This window comes from Musca vetustissima, unplaced genomic scaffold (genome assembly GCF_032173495.1).
Source record: "Musca vetustissima isolate MV318-11 ecotype Yass unplaced genomic scaffold, APGP_CSIRO_Mvet_v1 utg2745, whole genome shotgun sequence".
NCBI lineage: Eukaryota > Metazoa > Arthropoda > Insecta > Diptera > Muscidae > Musca > Musca vetustissima.
In genome coordinates this window covers 363578-390378 of record NW_026886292.1, presented here as the reverse complement: position 1 = coordinate 390378, position 26801 = coordinate 363578, and the positions used below count along the sequence as shown (strand labels likewise).

Here is a 26801-nt window from a genome sequence, read left to right as displayed (position 1 = left end):
TTTTTGGCAGCTGTGGCCGCCGCCACAGCTAGCTATGGTTTCTCACAGATTCCGAACGTTTAGTTGTTGTGAGTAGGTTGTAGATTTTAGCTCGTTGTCCGTGGAGCGCGCATCAAGATTCTCTTCTAAAGTGGATTGAAACCATCGAATTGATTTTAATTGCAATTTGTGAAACAAGAAAACAGAACACAGAACAAAAACGGAAAAATACAGAAGTCAAACTATTGAATTGAATAACGGGCGCGGCCACAAATTAAGTCGGTTATACTACTTTCTCAGTACAACAAATACCAAAAACAACAACTACAAGAAATTTTAACTAAAACAAATAGTGAAAAAACTTAGTGTATAAAAAAAATTGCAATATTTGTGCAATAATATGGGTGTTTAAAGAAAGTACTTAAAACACAAAAAGTTTTTTTTTTACAAATTTCCAAAAGTGTGTGTGAGGAAAATAAATCACAAATAACAAAATGAAGAAACTTTATGCCAAAACCTCCTTTTCGACCAAAAATCGCAAAGCTGGCAAAAATGAAAATGATCCCAATGCCGCTGCAGATTCATTTATAAAATGTCATGATCCCATTTTGGCATTTCAACCAACAAAATGTAAAGATCTTGGCGGAGATTCGGCTAACAAATACAAACCCAAACACCCTTTTGGTGCTAAACTCCAAAATCTGGAACATTTGCGTAATCCACAATTTTCCAGCGTGGAAAATTCGTCATTGATTATGCCTGTATCCCCACACTCGCCCTATGAAGAATCTCCCTATTATTATACCATAACGGAATTGGAAAACCTACAGATGCTGGATCATCGACACCCTCACTTTCATCATCATCAGAAAATGCAACAGATGCATGGCCACAAAGTCTATCATCAGCACAATCAATTGGTTTTGCAACTTCCCATTGTGACATCGACGACGAACACCGAAGAAGACAACGACCACGACACAATAGATTCTCCCAGCAGCCAACAGCAACGTTTAATAACTTCACCACACCAGCAGCACCAGCCCATCTATGAAGCACCACAAATGAATTCAACGGCATCATCGTCGGGCTCATCTTCGCTATTGTCGCGGTCATCATCAAACTTGTCATCACCCACAGCCACCATAAAATCGTCTATGGGTCTGAGGAGACAAACTTCATTGTCGGCAACAACACCGCCTCCGCCCCCACATCACCAGCATCAGCAGCAGTACTATGACTATTATGATTCCATTCATCATCCTCAAATGTCGTACAACCAACAAACGCACAATCCACAAGTCCAGCATTCAACTAATCAACAAACTCTGAATCGCCAACAGTCGCTGCAGTTATCATCTGCATCCAGCTCAATAACGTCGCCGCGTGATAATTTGTCGCCTAATGGCGATTTTATGAATAACTCGATATCGCCAACATTAGCTGTGTATGTTTGTTTTTTTTTTTCATTATTATTTATTCTCTATCTTTCATTGCTGCGTTCTAATTTATTTATTGAAGTCGTTTTTTTCAATTTTAATACCCTACAATAGGCAGTGGAGATATATATTATATTTTTGTTTATGTGTTTAAATTAATTATTAATAGACAGATTGATCATGAGGATTTTCTTCATAAACATTCTTTTTAATCCCGATCCAAATTTTAATAACACTTTGCTACAAAATTTTGGGGTTGGAAAATTCCTTATGAAGCTCAAGTTCTAGTGAAATAGGACGATGAAAACATGCAGATATCGATTTTATGCTTGAGAGGACCTTATCTAAAATCTTTTGAAAAACGTTTTTGTAAAAAAGCTCGTCTTGTGGTATTTAGTTTACGGTTCAATAAAACCAAGACGAAAAAGACCCATTAGGACTCGAAATAGAAGGAGGATATGTTCTAACAAATTGTGCATCTTTCGATTTGACTGAAGATTTTCTTCATGAACTTTCACCACGCCATTTGACATTTTTCCCCACTCCGATTGAACCACCTCCGAATAGAAACTTTGAACGCATCAATAGCATATTTTGACTGCTAATTTTTTTCTTGATGTGTGGGATTTTATAGAAGTCATTGCTGTCATGTCAGATCTATCAATTCCACGCTTTGCACGGTCTAAAATGCACTGGTTCCAGCCGATGTATGAGAGCTTGCATTGTGATGGTGATGATTCGCCTTCCTTTGTTTGTTTTGCAAATTTCTTCCAAGACTTCAGGCAAACCAATTGTGATATACCACTTAGATTTGACTATCATACGGGAACTATCCAAGCAGGACAGTCGTCACATGGCAAGTTTTCCCAAAGAAACAGGTCACCATTTGCTTCGAAGTGCTTTTCTTGAATTTGAATCGAATATTTCAGCTTTTGCAAGCCTTTGAATCCTATTCTTGGGAAATAATACTATTCACGACCTAAATGACATATAGGGTGAGTGGAAAAAACTGCAGGACTTTATAAAGAACACAGATATCCTAGAATAATAAAGGAACAATATCAAAATGTTTTTTGCTAATACACATGCTTTTACGTACAGAGCATTTGAATGCTAAATACAATGGAAATTAAAGAGGACTAGGTAGTAGACCTCGTTTTTTTGTACTGATGCATTACTGCCTAATCATGTCATAGTAAAACCGCTAATTATGTAGTAATTGAATTATAATCTGCTAGTGTCTATTATAATTCCAAGACTTTAAAAACGAGCTTCCGAACTTATGACCCAATTTTTGTCAATAGTTCTTCCTGAAATTTCGTCATTTTGTGGAATTTTGACATGTTTATATACCTTCAGCCTTAATGATGGCAAAAATGTGTCTCATCGACGTATTGGTTTGTTTCATTGAACCAAATCCTTTTCAGACAATATGTAATCGATTTGCAAATGTCCTTCTGTCTGTCCTCCTGGTGCGTTTGATAACTCTCGACAGGAATAACCGATTTCATCCAAACATTGCACATCATAATAGTTCTTCTAAACTTAATTCAAGATCGAAGATAGGGAATATCGGTCAACTTCCTTCTTCTGGTAGCTCCTCAACAAAATTATCAAAATTTTGCTAACAATTAATAATAATTTTATAATATCATGCCTACGGACTATCCGATTTGAAATACCTATTACATAGATTAAGTCTTATTACCTTTACCAAGCCTAGATAAAGTTGGCATATGGGGCTTATTGGTCCCCTCCCCAACAAATGGTCAACATTTTCAATATTTATCAATCCTATATACACTATATATAAAACTAATAATAAAACATATGTGTAATTCTGAAGACCTCCGCAAACCATAGGCTGGGATATATAGAGATTGGAGAGAGATTGTAAATAGTTCGGGCCGTTTCGTTTAATGACGTTTTTACTTGTTCAATTATATGTATAGATGTACCTCCTCTTTTGAGAATTTTAAAATTCTTAACCGATTTTACTAAATTTTTTATATGGAAATTTTGTCTTGGATGCATCCCACGAAAGTTTCACATTGATGTTCTTTTTTAGTTTTGTAAAAATAGCTCCTTATTTAGTCGCTCTTGACCAAGTTTTAGAACAAGTCGTGTGGCTATTTTGATTGTTGGTGTATTTTTTCCATTTCTAAACATGAGTTGGACGTCCATACACAACAACCTATGTATGTTTACTACATATATACACACATTTGTCTATTACAACAAGTCTGGCCGGCTGTCCGCGGTTGCCCTTTTGCATTGCATTTCATTATTTTATTGGGTTTTCAGTTTCGATGTGAAGTTTACTGTTGTTGGTGTTATTTTCTGAGTGTGTGGGTTACGAATAACGATGATGTTGTTGTTGACCAGACAAAATCAGTTGTTGTGATGGTGTTTTTTGTTGACCGGTCTTTTGTTGCCTTCAGTATTGGGTTATTGGTATTACTATCGATGCTGCTGCGATCTCATTGACACTGCCACTAGCCATTGTATTTTGCCTTGAATAATCATCGTCCAGATCAGAGAGTGTTGCGAATTTATGTTTATTGTTTGTCGCCGCTTTTATTATTATCTAAAATAGTTCGGTGACTCTGCGTGTTTCGTTTTTTCATGTTCATAGCGAAATAGAGTTTTTATAGCGTAGAGCAGTTTTTAATTGTCTTTTTCTTATCAAAATTTCATTCGAAATTGTTATGGTCAGAATTTTCATGTTCTTTTACGATAAACTATGATAGTAACGATCTACGCAAAACAATTGTTGTTTAGGCGTGGATTTTTTTGAGATTTTACGATTTTTTTATCATCAAAAGATGCGAGTGGGGGTATGCGTAGACAAAGGGTCAGACCATAAAACAAAGAAAGTTATAAAAGTATGTATATATGATCACAATTAAGCGTACAGAAATTACAAAAAACATATATGTTATGAAGGGAAAAGTACATGATCTCTAAAAAATCTCCAATAAAATTCCTATGAGAGTTGCTTGCCTAAATTCAAATAACCAATTAAATTATATTTTGACCTTAACAAATTTCTTTACATTCCTTATGTTTAATTACAATTTTTTGTGAAAAGAACAGTTCACGATCTCTAAAAAAAATCTTTTCATAAATTCCAATATGAATTATTAGCCAAAAAAATTAACCAATGAAATTATATTTTGACCTTAACATTGACCTCAACGAATTTCTTTACATTCGTTATGTTAAATACGTTGACTTTCATGTGAACAAATTGTGGCAAATTCCATACAAACTAAAACAACAGACGTTTATAATTTAAAAATCGCGTAGGCTGGCTCTGCTGTGTGTGCATCTCACAAAGGCGACTTGTATTGTCTAAGCTTTTTATGGATTTATTTGTTTATTATTTGTTAGCTAGTTTTTTGGTTTTTTTATAAAGCAACTAAATACTGTGAGAACATTTTGCCATTTGTGTGAGCCGGATATATAGCCAATTAGCAAATTGTTTAGCTTTTAAGATGCCACTAAACGGATATTTTAATCTCAATTATTTTTATAGTCTTCCTCCTGGGAACCAGCTCGGTCGGTTAATTTTTATTTTTATAACTACTATTTGCCTTGTGATTTTATTACTCTTGTTTGGTTTAATTCTGTTTAGCAATGATAAGATAAGCAAAAACCATGGAAATTGTTTAAGACATATTAGCAAATTTGGGACTTTAATGTTTCCAAGGAATGAAAAACCTTCTATACTCAGCAGAGTTTGACGGTTTGATAAAATTATAGTTATAAAAAATTATTATTAATTTTTTTATAACAATTTATATCCGCCACCATAAGGAGGATTTTAAAATATCTAAATTCGATCCGGTATTATATATGGGGCAAAGCCATGGTAAATTTTTGGTAGGAAGATATGACAGCCAATTCCGTTCCGTATTGATCAATGGGGCTTACACAAAAACTTGAGTCAAAATTTTTAATTTTTGTAAGAGTTTTTTCATCCAAATTTTTAAATACATCCAATTTGGTTAGAATATTTTCCAAACTCCGCAAAATACCGAAATTTGAAGGGTAATTTTATATGGGAGGTATACCAAAACGTGAACATCGATATTTATTATTTTTGGTAAAAAGATTTGACAATCAACGAGAACGCAAAATATCAAATTAGATGAAATCATGTCCAAAGTCCGTAAAATACAAGAAAATGATTTCGAAACTTTAACCCCCAATACAGACCATCTAGTTGAAAAACGAGCCCAAATTCTCCAATATTTCGAATATATGGGAAGTGTCATTGTATGGAGACTATAATAATAAGGTAAACCCATATTGATATCTTTTGGTAGAAAGCTTTTTTTAACGTAACCAAGCTACGGTAATTTGGGAGATCTTCTAAAAATTTGAACAATATTGAACGCTTTTGAAAATACGATTTATTACCTAATGAGAATTCAATATACTAAATAATAGCCAATTCGGTTAAAAATATGCATGAAATCCCCAATGACGTTCCAAAAATTTCCAAAATACCGAAATTTGAGAAATACGTTATATGGGGGCTACATCAAAACCATATCCAAAATCCATAAACGACGAATAATGGGTAATTCCGTTATATGGGCTACCTCGAAACTTGAGTCAATATCGATAATTTTTGGTGTGAATATTTGGGCGAGCCATTATATAGGGCTATAACAAAAAAATGGAAAAAGATTTGACGTGCAAGGAGAAGCCAAAATATCAAATAAGAGCCAATTCGGTTAGAAAACATGGTCATAATCCCTAAAAGAACGAAAAATGGGTGATTTCGTTATATGGTGCCGGCCCGAAACTCGAGTCAATATTGCTAATGTTTGGTATGGAGTTTTTCTACTAAATGAAAAAAAAATACCATCAATTTGGTTGGAGGCCTGGCCAAATTTCCGAAATATGGGACGTACCGTTATTTGAGAAATGTATACCGTTTTCAATACCAACATTCCAGATGTAGTAGCAATGTAAGTGTAAATGCTCTATCTAAAATGTCGAGAGCTCTATTGCGAGTTCAGCAGACAGATATGGCTAAGATGGAATGGCAAATTTCAAATAATGGAAAATATAGAAATGGTTCAATTGTTTTTGGAATTGCCCCCAGTATGATTTATGAAATGGGCTGGAACTTATTGCCGAAGTACCACTCCGCTTGAGGCACCCTTCATAACATGGTTTTTAAACGCTTCAACAGAATCTTCCCTTGACTACGAATTTATTTTTTATAGGCGGAATAAAAATAAGTCATGGTTTGTCTAGTATCACATTTTGCCCGGTCAAAAAAATCATTGATTTCAGGCGATGTGTACGATGTTTTTATTCTTCTCTTGTTGTAAAATTTAGGTGTACCACTCAGAATTGACCGTCTTTCGTTGCTAAAGCAACACAAACCCACATGACCTATAAAACCGGCTACAATTTCTTCGTATGGTTTTTTACGAACATTTTACGTCGTATTTGGCTGTTCTTGTCAGACTCACGTGTGTTTCTTTCGGGCTCTTGTGAATAGATCCATGAAGAATCTGGATCGTAATATTTCAAAATTTCTTTGTCATATAGGGAAGAATTTTATTTTGGACAATTGTCAAATAGAAAGGACGATCTTCGCCTTTGAGTGGTATCGGCCATGATTTTTAATTTGTCATACAAAGATTTAAGTCAATCGATGCTCTTTTGTCGAAAGATTTTAAAAACAATTGAACGTAAATGTTCATGTTAATTAATTTAATTTTAATGCTGTAAAAAGCACAACACATGGTCGTACGTCAAATCGTACTGAGTGGTGTTAACCACGACTTAATTTGCATACAAAGATTTAAATTAATCAATCCACCCTTGTCGAATGATGTAAAAACAAATCGCACGAAAATGATCACGTTAATTGATTGTCACTCTAAAAAACACAACAAATGGTCTTCGTACATCAATTCGTACTGGGTACGTTTATGCTAAAAAAATGTCAAACTTTACAATCGGAATGTCGGATGATGTTTTTGTACCAATGCCTTGGTCAGGAATATATGAAGTATCCCTCGTATAACCCTAAAATAACTTCAACAAAATATTTAAGGTAGTCCATTATTAATCTTGTCCAATTATTAATCACCATATTAATCATTTTGGCTAATGGTGATAACCATTAATTTATTTGATAACAAATTGGTCATTATGTCAAGTTATTTTTAGCGTTGTGCTTAATGGCTCCCTTTTTTCGTATCAGTTTTTTTCTGCTCACTTTTATTTTATTTTTTCTTCTTCTAATTTAGAGCACAGCGCCAATTTATCCAAAGTCGCATACAAATCGTGTTCTATATACACTATTTTTTCCAGATTAGCTTCATTGTTGTTTGTCTATCTTTCGATAGTACCACCCGCTGCCTTCAGTAAATAAAAGCTTAATACTAAGCGGTTGCGCGGGATATAGAGGTGGTGGCACATGACGAATTGTCTCTGTGCCACCAAGCCGTGGCAGATTTTTGTGCTGTTGGATTTTTTTGTCTCATTCTACTCAGCGTTTGTTTGCTTTTTTGAGTTTCTTTTGGGTTATGTTGCTTTGTTTTTTCTCTCCATTCTTTTATTCCAGTAGATCCCAAACGTTTCGCCCGAAAATGTCAGTTTGGCTTTATTCTCTTGATTAAAGTGTACTTAAATTGTCTTATAGCTGTCATATGTTTATTTTTTCGTTCAAACAGTGTAAAATAAATTTTGTACATAAGACTTGGGTAATTTAGAAACAAGAGAAGATAGGAGGGGGATTTTGATATTAGGGTGTATGTATATTTTAGTCGGGAATAATATATTTCAGAATCTATAAAATATTTGCGTATACCTTCAAATATTCGGTATTCTGCGGAGTTTGGAAATGTTTTTCAAACGAATTAGCTACAATTTATAATCGTTTGGATGCTCATTGGGTAGAAAATCTCCATACCAAAATGTATCATTGTTGACTCAAGCTTCGGGTTAGGCCCCATATCCCCCATTATTCGGTGTTTTGAGGTTTTTGGGTACATTTTTCATCCAAATTAGTTCTAGTTTTAGGTTTTCAATAGTTGTTCCGATAGGCTATAAGTGTTTTGAATGTTAATCTTATGGTGTTAACCTTATGGCCGAAGTTTTCACCATTTTTCACCACCTCCCTAGTGTACAGGCATATATAAATTAACACTTGTATTGTCTTTATCCCATACACTCGTACTTCATACTCAAGTTTTCTGCGACTTTGTTTACTTACATTTTTAAATGCCAATATTCGTACATGCACGTTTGCTGGTTGTTGGCTGGCTTATACCTTTAAGCAAACAAAAGACACAAAATCAGCAAAAACCCACTTTGAATGATGACAAACAGAAAAAAGGCGGTGTGGTGGTGGTTTTAAACTTCATCCGCATACACATGGTGTCAAAGTAGCCAACCAACCCGTTTCTATACGGCTCTAGGTTACTTGGATTTAGCCCGCTGACTGACTGGCTGGATGGTAGGTGATTTGTTTGCATTGTCGGCTTTTGGTTACAAGAAAAATATTAGCATAAATCACTCAACATTGGCAATTTTTGTCATTGTAGTTTTTCTTTTGCCTACAACGACAAAGTGGCATTGCCTGGAACAATGTTGACTTTAAGGATTGACAGACGACCGACAAAGCTTTAATGTAATCAATGACTTTTTTAAGAAAGAAAATATAATAATTTTGTTTTTTCTTTGATATTTATTTTTTTATACAAAATTAATGTCAATTTAAGGTTATTTGTTTTTAAGTTTATACTTATTTGATTTCGGAATATACTTTAGCGAGGAAGTACTTGGATATGGTCATGGAAAAATTCAACTAAAGATACGCAATGTACTAAGAATGAATGTTTTGCAAAGTCACTGTAGGTAAACAAATAATAAAACAAATCCTTTGGACACTACTTTCTTTACTGCACTCAAAAAGAGCTTTAATTCTTTTGCTCCAAAGAGGTGCGAAAGTTTGCGTTAGGATGCTTGGAATTAAAATATCCCGGTAAATTAAAAGTTTAGCCGTGTCGAACTATTTATACATTCCTCCATGAGGTGGACATTCAAAATACTTTGACATCCAATGAGAACCCAAATACAAAATTGAAGACAATTCGATAAAAAAACCGGTGTCATTTTGTGGGGCCTACACCGAAACTTGGGCCAATATTGTTTACTTTTGGTAAGAGATCTAAAATACTAAATTTCATCCAATTAGGTGGCCAAACTCTCCAAAATACCGTTATATAGAGCCAATAAAAGTCCAAACGCCCAGATAATTTTTTTTTTTTGAAAAACTCCCAAAAATATCGAAACTCGGGAGGTAACATTATATAGGGGCTAATCAAAAAGAGGGACGATATCGAAAAATTTCGGTAGATAGAAGAAGAAAACACAAAATATCAAATTCAGTTCAATTCGGTAGACAAACGTGCTTAAAAATACAGGATAATGTGGATGACATTATATGGGACATACCCCTAAACATGGACCAATATAGCTCGCTTTTAATTAGAGGATTTTTAATCCAATGAAAATCGAAAAGGATTATTGTGGTCCACAAAATTAAAATATCAGTGAAATTTTCATCGCGTCTACTAAACCGATATCGGTAATGTATCGGGAATATTTTGATGATTTTCCAAACGTATTTTAACTGATTTGGTTTTAATTTGATATTAAGTTGGAGAAAAAAATGCATAAAAACTTCCCAACCAAGCTCCCGAAGTTTCTGGCGAGTCACTGTAGATGTGTGTGGCCTGGCGTTGTCCTGGTGGAACACGACACCTCTCCTGTTGGTCAATTCTGGTCAATTGTAAATGGTTTAAAACAGTTTCATGGTCGATGTGACGATTGCTAACATGCCAGTCAACTTCGATCATTTCTCGGTTTTTATCGAGATTTTCGACGTCGGGCATACCTGTGCGAGGTCCATTTTTATCATCAAAAATTCCAGAACAGAATCTACGAAACCAAAATTGCACATAATTGGCTGTTACAGTATCGGAACCATAAACACTTTTCATGTTTGCATTTTCGCCTTTGTCAAAAAACAACATTAAAATTTACCTAATTTGCTCTAGGTTAGGTTATCATGGTATGGCAAAGATTCTTACCAATAATTACTAATATCGGCCCACGTTTTGGTATAGCTCTCTAATAGCGTTACATCCCCATTTTAGGTATTTTGAGGATTTCTGATATGTTTTTTACACCGACAAGGCTTCTTTTAAATATTTTGAATTTTATTGGGTGGTGAATATTTCTCTATCCATGTGTATTGCCGCCATATAAATTTCCAGTCCGTTTATAAATTTTTTGGGTGATCCTTAATTTAGAATTTTAGGATCTAGCTTGGCATACAATCTCTTCCCAAATCCGTTTTATTTAGTTTCATATATCATCACTACCCCCAAACTTTCGATATGTTCAAGGTCCTACTACTCCAATGTCCCAACAAGGTGTCTGTAATTTGGTATTTTAAAAATATTGCCTTAAAGTCAAACATTGAGTCTCATATTGAAACAAAGAACTTTTAGAGGATATGAATTCAAATCAGACTGATAGCAAATATAATTACCGCATGTGCACCATCAAATATCGAAGCTACTCCAGGTAGGGGCATTTTCGGCGAATTTGACTTTTTTACAAAACTGTTTTTGGTACTATTTTTTATAATTAAGTATCAGAGGACAAATACCACCATAAAGTTTTTATGTCTGTTGAATAAGTACTGAGATATAGAGCTCTAAACAAAAGTGCCGATGCTGCCCCAGTTATTGTACAAGGTCTGCTATATTTATTTATAGCCAAGGCAACACTTCTGTCTCCTTAAGCCATCTGTCATTTCCATTGGGAAGGTTTGAATTTTCGAACTAAATGTGTTTGACGTACGGGCATGTATTGTGTTGTTTTCATGTACTTAGAAAATAAATTTAACCAAAAATTGGAATTACCGCGTGATAGAGATTCATTCAATTTGATAATCGCTGTAGGGTTTCAGTTTCGTTGTCAATTTTTTTAACATTTCATTGACACATTTAAAACATTCTCTAAACTGTTATTTCCAGACATCGTAATTTGATTTATTCCCTTCTCGGTTGCCTATTAGGTATGGCCATTTTATTACTTTTTTCTATAAATATGATGACAAGTTTTTTTTTCGATTTCCTTAGAATTACATTTATTTTTTTTTTTTTTTGCTTTCCTTCTTTTTGTCTATTCGCAAGAATTACTTTCCCAAGGAAGTACATATTATTATAGTCAACATTCTTTCGATGTTACCCAGATCGTCATTGCAATGTGCGAATTTTTCTCTTCTTCTAGTTGTATTAAATATTTGCTAAACATCATTCTAGTATCCACACCAAGAGATATGTATAGTAGACGACGACATTCGAGTACATATTGTCATTGTTGACGTTGACATCATTGTTGTCATCTGTAAGAGCGTCCGTCTCATCCATTCTGTCCGTCTCGTTCAACCAGAAATGTGTTTAGATATTTAATCATTTCCTTAGAAGAACTCCAAGTGCTACTCCACGACGAAGTCAACTATATCAAAACATTGGTGTGTGTGTGTGTGGGTAAGAACAAAAAAAGTAAAGAAATGTACCATTTGGCAAGAAGAGCCGTCAACCAAGTGGCAGCATCTTCTTTCATATTACTTTCTTGGTCATCATCATATAGCTGCGAATGAAATCTGAATGTTCTATAAAACGAAGAAAAAAAGATACGGTATAAAGAGAAATTGTTTCTTTAGATGGGCTGCTGTTCTGCGGTACTTTACCATCAGCTAGCTATGAATTGCGGTACTAAAATTTCTATCTCTTAATCTGTACGTGCACACTCAGTTGCTTCTGTAATTATTCCCACCTTTATCTGTAAGGAGTTCATCTCCCTTCAGACACTGCTGGTGTTGATCCGTTTATTCTGCAAACACCATCAACTTCGTCACGATTATTTGTTTGTTGGATGGTCGTAACATTTGTTCACTTTTTCCTCAAACGCCATTCCATGCCTTGTCATTGGAATGATTTAAATACCTTGATTTAATGTTATTCTACTGTAACATTGTTTATTTGGTTTTTGTTCCTGCTGTTTTTGTAGTAATTGCTTTCGATTAGAAATTGAGATTTTTATTCTATAGATCATACACTACTGCCTCCAGTATTTGTTGTTGTTATAATGGTTATTCATTGGAATTGTTGTTAGGAAATATCTTGAATGAATCATTTCATAGTATTTGGCCAGATATCAGTGTCAGGTGTTCCATCGGTCGCTCGTTCGTTCGTTCACTCTTTCGATGCTGAATTACTCGCAGTGTTTGTTGTCTTGGAATTTTGTTGCATTTCTAATGTTTCATTATTTTTTTCTTTTTGTTTTTATTGTTGGAAGAACTTCCTGTTGGCAAGATTTATTTTCTTTGGAATTATTTAGCAGTGTTTGCTTGTTTCTTGTTTTAAAAAATGAAAATCTTGCTTGCTATAGTTTTGATTGATTTATCTTGATGGTGTTGTTTTTATAGATATTTTTTACTATTATGACTGGGTAATGTTGTTTTTCGTAGTATTTATTTATTATTATTTTTTTTTTCGTATTTAGTATCATGACCTAATTTCACACGAAATTGTTTTATTCATTATTCTAATTGTTAAAATTTCGATTTATAGTGAAATTTTATGAAATTGTTCATCAATGTGTGATCGAGAAACATTTTAATTATTTTTTCTTAAATATAAAACTTTTTCATCAGAAAGTCAGAACTTTGTAGGACGTGTGGGTCTGTAAGCTGATAAAACCTATATCCCATTTTCTACTTCTTAGAGGTTCATTTAACGGTGATATTATTCTAAAAAGTTTTCGTTTCTCCATGTTGCAGCCTCGACGAATTTAAATTCGTTAAAATCTGTCATGAACTAGCTTGAACCTTACTTGGAAAATGAGTTAAAACATGGGCCTTATTAAAAATTATCTTCAGAGAAAACAAATACACCAAATTGCAGAAACTATGATGGCAAATTACGATGACCTTTAACCCTTTCAGATCCAAAGACATTTTTCGTTTAGAGCTCTATATCTTAGTAATTATTCAAATGATAGAAAAATGTTATGGCTGGTTATTGTCCACTCAATTTGCCGAAAGTGCCCCTATCCGGTGTAGCATCGGTATTTGATGGGGGCACATTCGCCACCCATAGGTATAGCATGGTTATTTTCATTGATGTCAGGTTGGAATTCAGAAGCTCTAAAGGTTTTATTTTGTTGTAATATGCGACTCAATGTTTGACTTTTAAGACTATATTTTTTTATTGTTCTACGAAGTGAACAAAATGAAATTTCTTATCCTCTGAGAACCCGGAATACCAAATTTCAAGCACTTTGGTGGAAAAATACGACGAGGATCTTCATAATACCTACAAAGGGGCGGGATCTTTTTTGCTAGAAGTATTTTTAAATCTAAAAATACCGCCTGGGATCATCGAACTAACTTTTAAGTGGCGGTATATTATATTTTCTGCGAAGATGTTTATTACCCTCCAAAAAACGGGAATGCCAAATTACCCTCATGGCATAAGTAAAATGGGCTGAAGGCTCCAAATTAGGGTTATATTGAACATTTTACTTAAAGATGTGTGGACCCTTTATGAACCCGAAATGCGAAATTACAGACAATACGGTTGTAAAATGATTTTGGAACATTCGAATTGCGAAAAATCGTACCTTGTTTTTCTCCAATAACAACCCAGAACACCATATTACTGTAACTTCGATTTGAAAATGCAAAAATTTAGCACTTCTAGTTGGAGAATGCGACTAAAATTAATAAATACGATGCAAATGGCGCAGAACTTATTTTAACTTCACGGCCAATAACCAAAAAAGTATACATATATCAGCAATTTTAGTCGCAGTATAAGAATCGTTCTGATGGTCGCATGTTATCTGCAGAGATTTTGGGGAATACCAAAATGAGTCACCTGTAAAACAATAATTAAAAAAGCTTAACCCATTCGGATACTATGATGAAATTATCATAATTGTTGTAGATTTATTTCCACATAGACTATTTTATAAAAAATCCGCATGATAGTCCCATTTTTCGAATGAATTACAGCACTAATTTTGTGGGGTACAAATGTACCACATTTATTGATCTATGTGATAAATTTAAAAATTTATAAAAATCATATATATATGAAAAATTAGATTTGTTTCATCAATTATGAGTAAAAACACATCAAGAATGATTCTTCAAAATTTGATCCAAATGTTACCATTATTAAAAAGTTTACAACATTTTTAATCAAAAAAGGTACAAACGTACCCGGTACCATATCAGTTTATGGGAGCTGCACCAAAATTTTCGGATTCAATACCAATGATCCTAAGAGTAGTTGCAATGTATATAAAAACTTGCAAAGCTTTATCTAAAAAATTGCGACCCATATGGTTAGTGCAACAGACGAACATGGGTAAATCGACGTAGAGTATTACGATAAGAATATTTAGAGGAGTTAAATTGGAAATTCTAAATTTTTTCATTTCACTTTAGGTTGTAGAAATATTCACTAAAATCTACATATGCCTTTCCATCTTGATTGCTTTCATTTCAAATGTAATTTTTCTTGGTTACTGCTTAAGCATGTACATAATTTCATAAAAAGGTAGTTTAGTCTAAGATCTTTTAATATTTTGAGATGTTTAAGACCCACGCTCTCTTCACATCTCTCTTTATCACCTAGAAAGCCCCACAAATTATTAAAAAACGATTATTTGCCAACAATGTTCCGTCAACTGTTAACAAGATTTCGAGATCTACAACTAAGATATAGTTGTGGAAAATCGATTATCAATAACGTCATGGACTTATGATAGCTGAAAAACATTAGAAGCCAATTGGCCACTAACAACTTGTACCATATTCTGCTTATAACATATGTCAGACCAAGAAATTATTTCTTTGAGGTATTAAATTAACGTTGTTGGCGTAGATTTGGTAGAGGTTCTCAATGTCGTATAGATTCCCAATAAAAGATGACTCAAGGTATTCTCGATGACCAATTGTGATCACCTCTTCGAGAGATAGCACAGTCAGGGAACCTTTCCCATAAAAGAGCTATGGTTTCGTTGCTCGAGACGAACCTAACACCGCCTTGTTAAAAGTTATTGATGTCCAGATCAATCACCTTTAATAAAACTTTATTTATCAAGGGAATTCTTAAAGAGTAAAAGCTTCTAAAGTGACAGCTACCTAATTTGAAAAATTTGCTTGCATTATTCACATTTTTTTCTTTTATTTATTTTTTTCAAATTTTTGTAATGATAACTCATTATATTGTAATGCAAAGGGTAATGACATGTATTTACCTAGTTTTATTTTCAGAGGTTATTAATCAAATTTCATTACCTCAGACTTATAAATCCTAGACACCTTTACAAGATAGTTTTCATTTCTTCAAACGATGAACTATAAATGAAAATAGTTATCATCCATCACAGCAGCGCGTTAACGGCCACTTTATTGTGCCGGCAACCAAGTGAGAAAATTAATTTTCTTAATGTTTGGTAATTTATGAAAGAGAAATACAACAAAATACACTAACAAGCAAAGAAAACAAAAACGCTTGCAAAGTATGTACGCGATACAAGTAAATTAAACAATGTAATTGTGGGCATATTTCATTTGCTTTTTATCTGATCAAGAAGAAACAAAAAAACCAAACAAAAAAAAAAACGCAATAATAATTTAATATTGATTGTTGGTGGTGGCGCGATGTTTGTTTTTTATGCTGATTTCAAACGTCAACAGCCCCTCAAGTCGAGCAAATCTATCGTGATGATAATGCCTCCACGAAAATGTTGAACAAAATAAAGAAAATTAAACGATTTTCTTAAATTAGTTATTAATTAAATGAGTAATACTCATTGGCGTATAATTACTTTATTTGGAAATACTTTACAGAAAAAAAAATTATCAAAAAAAACAAGCAACGAACTGATATCTCATTACAATGATTAGTTGTAATCATTTTTTTTTTTTTGCGAATAATTTACTAAATTATGTTTTTTTGTTTTCTTTCTTCTCTGTTTCCAGTGAACAAAGTATTATTGGGGCACGTGCCTCTGTCATGGTCTACGATGATAACCAAAAGAAATGGGTGCCATCGGGCACTTCATCGGGTCTCAGTAAGGTACAAATCTATCACCATCAGCAGAATAACACATTTCGTGTTGTTGGCCGCAAACTACAGGACCACGAGGTTGTCATCAATTGTTCCATATTAAAAGGACTGAAATATAATCAAGCCACTGCCACATTTCATCAATGGCGCGATTCCAAATATGTCTATGGTCTCAATTTCTCAAGTCAAAATGATGCTGAAGCCTTTGCTAGGGCTATGATGCATGCGTTGGAGGTAAGTTTTGAGAAAAAATATATAAATAAATGTAATATAATATTAGATTATGATTACCTTTTATGATTAGATTTATTTGATTTTGACACTCTCGACACTCAACTGGATTCAAAAATACACCTTCAAATCTCTTGTTCTAATCAAAAAATAATATTTTTATCCTTTTTATTTCTGAAGTAGGTTGTATTCAAGTAACCTTCAGCATGATTTATACACTTTTTCATGCCCTCAAAAAAATTTACGAATCAGCTGTTCGTCTCCGACTGAAACACCCTCAAAACATGGTCTTTCAATAGCAACTTTTGGCTACAAAAAAACGTTTGTGAATAAAAAGAATTCATTTGGTGTCAAGTTAAGCCTGTACGGCAGATGTCCTTTAAATTTCAAGCTTTAGCCGGTCAAAAAAAAAAAAAATACTGTGGTTTGAGTCGATATGTGAGAGTTCCAAATTTCTCCGAAGATTTTAGTCAAACAAATTGTGGCTACCATTCTGAATTGACCTTCCTCGGTTGCTCAAGCAGTCGAACAACATTCCTTGAATTTAACGAACACGAGTTCGAAGGCTCACTGCTGTTTTGTGTCGATATAAAAGGAAGCCTATAGATCAAGAATCTTATCGAGCAGCATTCAGAGAAGTTGCCGACGCGTTAAATGAATACAGAGTGAATGCCATACTCCGATCTGATCCACAGCCGATCTCAGCTAAACTAGAGTAGTTTTGGGTCAACAACGTTCAAAATTCATTGGGCATATGAATTATGAATATATGGTCACACTCATAATACGATTAATAAATCATCTAAAAAACCTGTACCCGAGCAGTGCTAGCCACAGCCCAAAAATTGATCCTGTCGATTATCCTGATAAGAAAAAGGATACAAATCAAATTTTTTAATTCAGTGGCCCACAATCTAGAGACGCTGCATAATTCGAAATTACAGGACTATTCGGGTTAATATTCAGACCACCACATTGTATTTATTAAACTGGTCCACCGAGTCTACTCATCTTGCTCCAGAAGATCTATGGTTCATTTCATTTCACAATCTGGAGACTAATCCAGGACCTGGATAAATTTAACAGGGAAATGAACGACGGCATGTGGTGTCCAAACAACATATTACAAATATTTTATCAGAGGTCTTTGTCGCACTCATGATAAAACTCCCTAATAAACTACTTTATTATTTATTATCATTTTTTTTTTAATATCATTCACATCTGTCATATGTCTCTATTAATTTCAAGAAAAATTAAAGAAAATAATAATTATCCCTTTTCCATTTTACAGGTTCTCAGTGGACGTGTTGCCAATAATCCAGGACAACCAACAAACGGTAATGGTTATGAAGAAGATATGGGCTATCGCACAATGACCAGTGAAGATGCTGCCATCCTAAGGCAGCAACAGCAGATAACAGGCCAAGTAACACCATCGGCACAGACACCCACTTCACAAACAAATCAAAATAATATACCACAAAGCCCACCGACACCACAGCAGGGACATCATCGCACCAGCAGGTTAGTAGAGTTGTTGCCAACATCAAAACATCATCTCTGTGTCTCTCTGTCTCTATCTCTCAGTTTCATACACCATTTCAACTAGGCATTGTCAATGTTAGAATAATGTTGTCTTGATTTCTCTCAAAAGTCTCCTTAGGGGGATTATGTTTTTCTTTTTTCATTTATTTATTATATAACAGATAAGATAGAATAATTGCTTGAAACAATATGTACTTAACTAGAATTTGTATTTTTGTCTTATTTTCTTTTTTGTCATTTTATTTTTCGGTTTCATATTTCATTTTGATGTCCACCATGTCCTTTGGTTACATATTCCGTTACGTATTCATCTTTGAACAACAACTTCAACGAAAATAAATCATCACACACCACTACTATCATCACCAATGTTGTCTCTCGTATTGGATAATCATCACTTAACTAACCATCACCATTCTTGGATGTCTATCTTAATAAACCATGTCTGTCAAAATCGTAAAATCGTGATTACGACGATGTCAATTTCTTGTTTTGTCAACATCCATGGAACGTCAAATGCAAATGCTTGTTTGTATTGATTGACACACAAATACACACACACATCCCATATTCACCTCATACACCCATTCACAAAATTTTACACTTTTTTGTTTTCTAATAACATTTTCTTCACTAATCGATTGGATGTTCAAAACTATATTGCTTGCATTTTGTACTAACTCCTCTCTGTCCTACACTACATACCTAATTGTCCGTTTAATAATTTTCACAACACCACAATATCCTTAAAATATTCTACCACTTTGCCTGCCTCTATTGTTTTATACCAAAACATCCATTCCTCAAACAACTATTTGTGTAAAAAAAATTCCCTCCAAACAATCACAAAAAACCAAAATCACACACACCACCAAAATTGCATATGCCAAAATTTGACTTAAACACTAAAGGAATTCCCTTAGTGCTCCAGCAGCACCACAGCCACCACAAATGCAACAACACCAGCAGCAGCAACAACAACAGCATTCAATCTATGGGCACACAACTGGACCAACACAAAACGGTATGCAACAGCATCCACAGCAACAACAACAGCAGCCGCCAATGCAGCCACAACAACAACAGATACCACCAGGACCGGGTCAGCCGCAACAACAATCATACCATACTCCGTCACAGATGCAACAAACGCAACAGCAACAACAACTCCAGCAACAGCAGCAACAACATGCGCTCTATGCCACACAACAAATGGTCAATGCTGGCGGTTATCAGCAGCAACCAAATCAGGTTAGTACTCCACTCCGAAACCCCACAAAACAAAATTGCCTTCATAGTTGTTATTCGTTTTCCCCCAAAAAAATTTATTTTTTTTCTATTTGTTCTTTTTTGTTTTTTGCTATAATTTGAATATTTGAACATTTGTTCAATTGTTTTTTTTATTGTTATTTATTCTCTTTGTTTCCATTTGGCCTAATTTATTATTTTCTGCATTTATTTGGTTTTTCTCTGGTATGGGTATTTTCTTTCCTTTTATTATTTGTTATTTTAGATGAGGTCAATTCAAATTTGTCTTGATTGAAATTTTTTTATGTTTTCAATCATGAGATGCAGAGCATATATACAGGATATCCTTGTAATTATTCATTTTAAACGATACAAATTAATGACCAACCTATAATTTTAAGTCGGTTTAAATAACTGCGCTCCCTCACCATATAACTTCTATGCTTGGTTTCATTTGTGGACGTCCAATCTCCAATATAGATAGATGCCCTCACTCAGATAACTATATATTTTTTTAATATCTTGAACGAAATAAATATACCTTCAGCACCTGAGAGTCCCAGTTTTTTTTTCAACATAGAAATGCTCAAGAACATTTTTATAATAAATATATTGCTTGCTTCAAAATAAGGTTCGGCTGGGGCCTTAATATCTTCATCCGAAATAAATTTCTTCCCAGAGGGCTTTTTAAAGCTAGCAAAAACAGAGGAAGCAAAGGCAATTTGCAACAATTAATTTTCCTTCACATACCGTTCTTCTGAGCGATTTCTGTTTACAAATCTACCAGAAAGATCATGCCAAAGAGGTCATAGTTACTACATGACCAGATACACTGATTATAGCGACTTTCCACCTATGCGAAGTAATGTTTGTATTACGATTTGCTCTTTACTTCGAAATACGTTTTTATCACCCAAAAAATGTTTCCAGATATCCTTTTTGAGATCTGACGACTCAATAGACGCTGGGGTGCCAAATCTGAAGAATACTATGCAGCAGCACTTTCTTTTTCTTCAAATTCGATCATTTTAAAGCGAGTCTACAACCCTCCCAAGAAGGGAGATATTTATTTATTTGACCTTATAAGGAAGATACACTGGTTATAACGACCTCTTTTATCTTTAAAATATGCCTTGTGTTAATCCGACGAAAATGTCTTTCTACCAATTATGTTTGAGATCTGAGAACTGAAAATATTCACTGGGGTCCATATGTGGAAGAAGCACAAAATGTTATTCTTTGCCAAACACGTCAATGTAACTTTCCGGTTTTGTATGACCATATTAGATGATCATCGAAGTAAGATACCCTCATTATAGCGACATTCCAATATTACGATACAATTTTTTCTTTGTTTCAAAATAGGCCTCAGCTGCATAGTTGAGCAATTTTTATTCTTATTACTTTCAGGAGGCCTTTTGAAGGTCATCGATTGGATTGATATTTCGTAACTTTCCCTACGAGAAGGAAAAAACGATTTGAAGACCTCATTCTTCCTTTATATAAAACTTTCCTTTGCCAATAAAGCTCCATAAGCCTAGTATCGGTTTTGAAAATGACACACCAGTGGGGTTTATTGTAATCGTTTTTGCTTTTTTAGTCGCAGTTTAGACAATTTAGACACGCCCGTATCTTCCAACTCTCCGGTTAATGATGCCTAAGACTTTGACGCCTTTGCAGACTCTTTCAATGTATTGTGTGCGCAGAAGTAATCCACTTGTCCAGATCTATTTCGACAATTGTAACCCATTGGAAGAACATTTACTTTCAAGCTTCTTGTCAAACTAAATATTATCGAAGATTTATTTACGTCTTTATCAACGTACTAGTTGCGATAATTCATTGGTCTCCAATACTAATTTTTGTCCATAGCTTCTTGGACACTTTGATAAGTCGGAGATACCGATAAAGTATTCATTCATTCAGGCAGAATTATGTTTACTTTTAAATGTATGCCCGTTGGGTGTTATATAAAAACTGCGGAAGAATTAGGACCAAACATATTCTACTTTAGAATATAGTCATCCTGTGAATATAAATATTTTTCTTGTTACGGAGAAGTATGAACTGTAAAAAAATGGGTTTCAATGATATAAAATATATCATCAGCCGATACATTTTTATTAGGGATCTTCAACAATTATCTCGAAGTAACCTTCATCCGATACCATAATGCAGGAATTTCATTAAAATATTGGACACTTTCCTAACTAACTATTCAATTGGGGGCAAATAATTTAGAAGAATTCCGTTTGCTTTTAAGATGTTGGCCCGATCGGCAACTATATTCCAATCCTCTTTAAAATTGTAATTTCATATTTCGAAACAATTTTGATTTTATGAATTTTTTATTACAAATACCTGTATAATATTGCAATATTTAAAGTCTAGTTTTATTTTTTTCTATGCTGATGTATCACATATAGTATAGTTTTCCACAAAGATCTACTATTGACCAGTAATATATAATGTTCATCCCTTATCAAACTTTTCGTATTTTTACAATGTGGCCTCTTCCATAAAAGTTGCCCATCCAAATTAATTATGTTTTATAAAATCCCCATACATTTTTACAAAATTTAATTTTATGTTATCTTTGCATTCATTTTCATGTTTTTTATTTTAATTTTTATACAATATGTTGCTTTTGTTTTAATTACTTATTTTTCCTTTTTTGGTTTTTGGGTCCCCCTTATCTTTATATTCCATGTATTGCATGTTAAATTCCAAAAAAAAACTTCTTATTTAATGAAAACAAAATTTCACAAAAACAAATTTGATTTGTTGTTGTTGTATTATATTTTCTTTCATTTGATTTCTTTGTTTGTATCTTTTTTATCTCATTCCATTTCATGCCTGAACGCTTCACAACTTTACAAAAAATAAAATAATTAAAAAAATTGTAAAAAACCACAAAACTACTGCTTGATCTGATCCTATCATCATAAAATATAAATATACAATTATACTCCTGCTCAATTCAATCAATCAACCCACCTACGAACGAACGACCGACCAACCAACCAATGATGATTGCAATCATTCAATCATTTTCCATTTAATGATTGACTAAATCACATTCAAACCAACAAAAAAAACTGGTTGAATGTTCTAAAAATGCTACAAAATTTCTCCCAATCTTCCTAAATGAAACAACCATCATCTCTGTCCCATCAAATCTCAATCTGAAACCGAATTTGAATCTGACTCTGAACCAATCAACCTATGTACCTCTACTCTACACAACATAGTATCAGCAATCCCACTATGTCTTGTCGAATTCTAATCCAAATCTTAATATGCATCAATATCCGCAACAGCAGCAACTCGGTGGTGGAATGATACCTCAGGCACCCCAACCTCCCATGCCACCGCCACATCAGAACGGCGGCGTTCCTCACTATGTGTCTTCGCAGCAACAAATGGGACCAGGCGGCATCTCGAATTCGCAGAGTGCCAATAACGTTTACGGCAGTCAACCGCAACAGATGGGCGGTGGCGGAATACCGATGCCACCCCAACCGCCACAGCCACCGGCAATGCCAAACGGCCCGCCAGCGCCACCAAATGCATATGGACAAATGAATGGTGGTGGTCAGGTACAGCAAACAGAGAATCCCTATGGCCAGGTGCCTGGGGCACCGCCAATGATGCCAGTCAATAGTAATGCTCCCGTTGGTAATGTACCTATGCCACCGCCACTCAATCGTATGAGCAGTAGTACTGGTGGTGGTCCAGGTGGTGCTCCCGGTGCACCAGGGGCACCAGCTCCTCCACCACCACCAGCATTTGGTGGTGCTCCGCCCATGTTCAATGGTAATGCTGGCGGTGCAGGACCAGTTCCACCACCACCACAACCTCCAGCTCCACCAGCGCCACCAGCAATGGGAGGCGGAGGAGCAGGTCCCGCAGGACCAAGCGGTGGTGGCCCAGCAGCACCTCCACCGCCTCCACCACCACCAATGGGTGGAGGAGGAGGTGGTTCTGGATCTGCAGCATCAGCCAAGAAAGAAGATCCTCAAGCAGATTTAATGGGTTCGCTGGCTGCCCAGTTACAGCAGGCCAAATTGAAAAAGAAGGTAAGTACATTTTTTTGCTATAATGACCAACAGATATCAAATGTTAATGAAATTTGTCTATTATTCCCCAGTCCACACCAGCTCCCACAGAAAACAGCGGCAGTAGCACACCCAGCGGAGGCAGTGGCAATTATGGTACCATTGGACGTGGTGGTGGTGGTAGCGGCGGTGGTATGGCCTCTATGATGGATGAAATGGCCAAGACATTAGCAAGGCGACGTGCTCAGGCCGAAAAGAAAGATGTAAGTTGTATTGTGTGTAATTTCTCATAGCACTTAAATAATATTGTTATGCTCTTTTTGTATATAGCCTGATTCGGAACCCGAAGTAAAACAACGACCTTGGGAAAAATCCAATACATTACCACACAAATTGGGCTCCTCATCATCGGCCAATTCCAGCAATTCATGCAATGCAAATTCCTCACACAATACATCGAATAGTGGTAGTGAGTCACCTCGACCCATGCGAAAACGTTTCGGTAGTGCCAGCGAAGAAACGATACTTAAGGTAAGGCTTTATTTGTAAAAAAGAAGAGTAATTTGTTCAAGTAGAGAGTTTATGAAAGAAAAAAACGTACAATTCCTGGTGCATATATCAATTTATTGTAAAAGTCCAAACCAAAACCTTAGCCATAAAGTGATCTGGCCGATGCTCAATTATTGGGAATGCCGTATAATTGACTGTTGTGGGAGCGATATTTTCGATATTTCGGCCAATCCCCACACCGAATATGTAGTCTCAAATTTTGCACCAAACTAGGACGATTATTACGACCAACAAATGGAATTAACCTCTTCGTTCGTTCGTGTACATTACCATTATGTGTAGTCCACTTTGGAAACCCCTTTAATATATTGAACAGTTGTCTCTTTATGTTATGATATTTGGAATTATTATTTCTATTTATTCCAATTTTTTATAAGAATTTTTTACTTATATAAATTTTTCTCCACACCTAGGTCAATGGTGATGGATTATCTGTAGCGGGATTATCCAATAGTGATTTGGAACAATTAAAGGCTGAAATTGTTAGAGAAATGAAAACGGAAATACAAAAAGTAAAACAAGAAATCATAGAAGGTAAGTGTGCCACTAATTCTCAATTTCATAAAAATGAACAAGTCCCCAAATAACACTTCATTTTCTTCTCTTTTCATTGCAGCTATCAAATCTGAGTTTAACCGAAGATAAAAGAATTATCTTTAGTCAAATAAATAATATTTTGGATCTGATAACTTATTTTTAAATAATTATAAACAAAGAGAAAGAAAAACATAAGAAAACGAAAGGATATCTACAAGTGTAAGAGCATGTACTGGCTAAAAAAAAAAAATATTTTTTACTTCCCAAAATCATTAACACAAATCGTCAAAGCCTCCAAGCGGAAAACAACAACAACAGCAATTGCCGTGTTCATTTTTTTACACGACGAGTTATTCAATTCCCCGCCACAATACCCTGCAGAAACGTTATTAAAACATGGTTTTTACAAAGCAATTTATTGGAACACACTCACATACACTCATACACAACAGACACGTGAAACACCCCAAAAAATATACGAAAACGATTTAAGGAGTACATATATATATAGCTATTTATATATATAGTAATATAAATATATATTAAATAATTAATAAAAACAAAACAAAACACATATTATTAATAATAATATACATTAAAATTATAAATAATATTATAATGAATAATGGAACGAAAGAAAAAAAAACGATTGAAAAAAAAATTCCACTTCCAAACAACAAATATACCAAATTGCAAAACATAACACAATCAACCTTTGGCCCAACCTCTCACTCGTTCCTTCGCCCGTGCAACAAACAACCAACTATAACCGTAACATTTCCACTTCCTTTGTAACCACAACAAACAACATCAAGAAAAAACGCGAAGAAACTCATTTCTTTTTTAAAAGAAACATCAACGCTAAATCTCCATATATCTGTAGAAAACTGAACTGAACACAAAAACACACACACAGCAACACAAATGTATTTTATTTTTTAATTATATTATATATATTTTTTATATGTGTTAAAAGATAAAATTTATGTTTAATTCTATATTTAATATTATTATTATTGTATTAAAAGAACAGCAACAACAAAAAAACAGAAACAACAAAATTATTATTAATAAAGAGAAAAAAATCTTATAAATTTAGCTAAATCCAAACAAAAACCCCAATTGTTTTATATTTTGTATAATACAAATATGTTTCTTAGTTAAGAATTTAGTAATAGTCATCTGAGCATGATACATTCATGTTGAACATTGCTGTAATACATACGCATAATTTCAGCATTGCATATTCAGCTGCATTTATGTTTTTTTTCGAAATCATTTAATTCAGTATCATCCTTCATAAAATTCATTAGACATGTGTAAAATTGGGAATAATTCTTCATATATGAAGAAGCAACTTCTAATTTAATAGTCACGTGACTAAGCTGTGTTTGTATACTCATGAACCTTAAGGCTTCATAGAGATTTAGATGTCATAGATAGCATGAAGTCGAGAAAGAATTGTATTTCACTTACGCCAAGTAGTAGAAAACTGACATTGAAGATGTTGAACCGTTCGAATGTTTCAGCACCATTATATGCAAGGCATTGGTCTTCTGCGACAATGATTTGATATACAGTTAATCACACAAGTAAGAATTCCAGGCGCGTCGGTCTTGTTCGCAGCTCTTTCAATCTAAAAGACCATGTTCTCAAATGTTTTCTTCCGCTTCTTCCTTCCAACGCATTCGTGGCCTTCCCCTTCAATGTGAACCATCAGTCGGCTCGCTTTTATATACCTTTTGAGCTGCAGCATCCTCATTCATTCTCACGACATATCAGACATTTCGCTGCAGCTCGATACGTCTGAGTATGTCGATGTCGGAGAATAAATGGTGCAACTCATGGTTCATTCGTCGATGAAGTTCCATAGTTGGTCCGAGTCTACTGGACGTCTGGCGGGTTGATACTACCAGCTTGGTCTTGTCGCCATTTACTGCAGTCACACTTTGGCAGACTTCTTCTCAATTCGTTCAAAGATGGCTGTTACC

General features: G+C 34.5%; 2 protein-coding genes across 2 annotated transcripts; both read left to right on the top strand.

Moving 5' to 3' along the window:
- The first annotated feature begins 473 nt into the window (after window positions 1–473).
- Window positions 474–1356, top strand: LOC133333807 (protein enabled-like). Its single transcript, XM_061542096.1, has 2 exons — window positions 474–1252; window positions 1323–1356. The coding sequence occupies exons 1-2, from the start codon at window positions 474–476 to the stop codon at window positions 1354–1356; spliced, it is 813 nt and encodes a 270-aa protein (XP_061398080.1).
- LOC133333821 (protein enabled) lies at window positions 1331–24945 on the top strand. Its single transcript, XM_061542135.1, has 9 exons — window positions 1331–1426; window positions 16531–16852; window positions 18144–18376; window positions 19309–19648; window positions 22897–23724; window positions 23796–23966; window positions 24034–24234; window positions 24687–24807; window positions 24890–24945. Exons 1-9 carry the CDS (start codon window positions 1395–1397, stop codon window positions 24916–24918), a joined length of 2277 nt encoding a protein of 758 aa, XP_061398119.1. The 5' UTR covers window positions 1331–1394; the 3' UTR covers window positions 24919–24945.
- Window positions 24946–26801: the final 1856 nt, after the last annotated feature.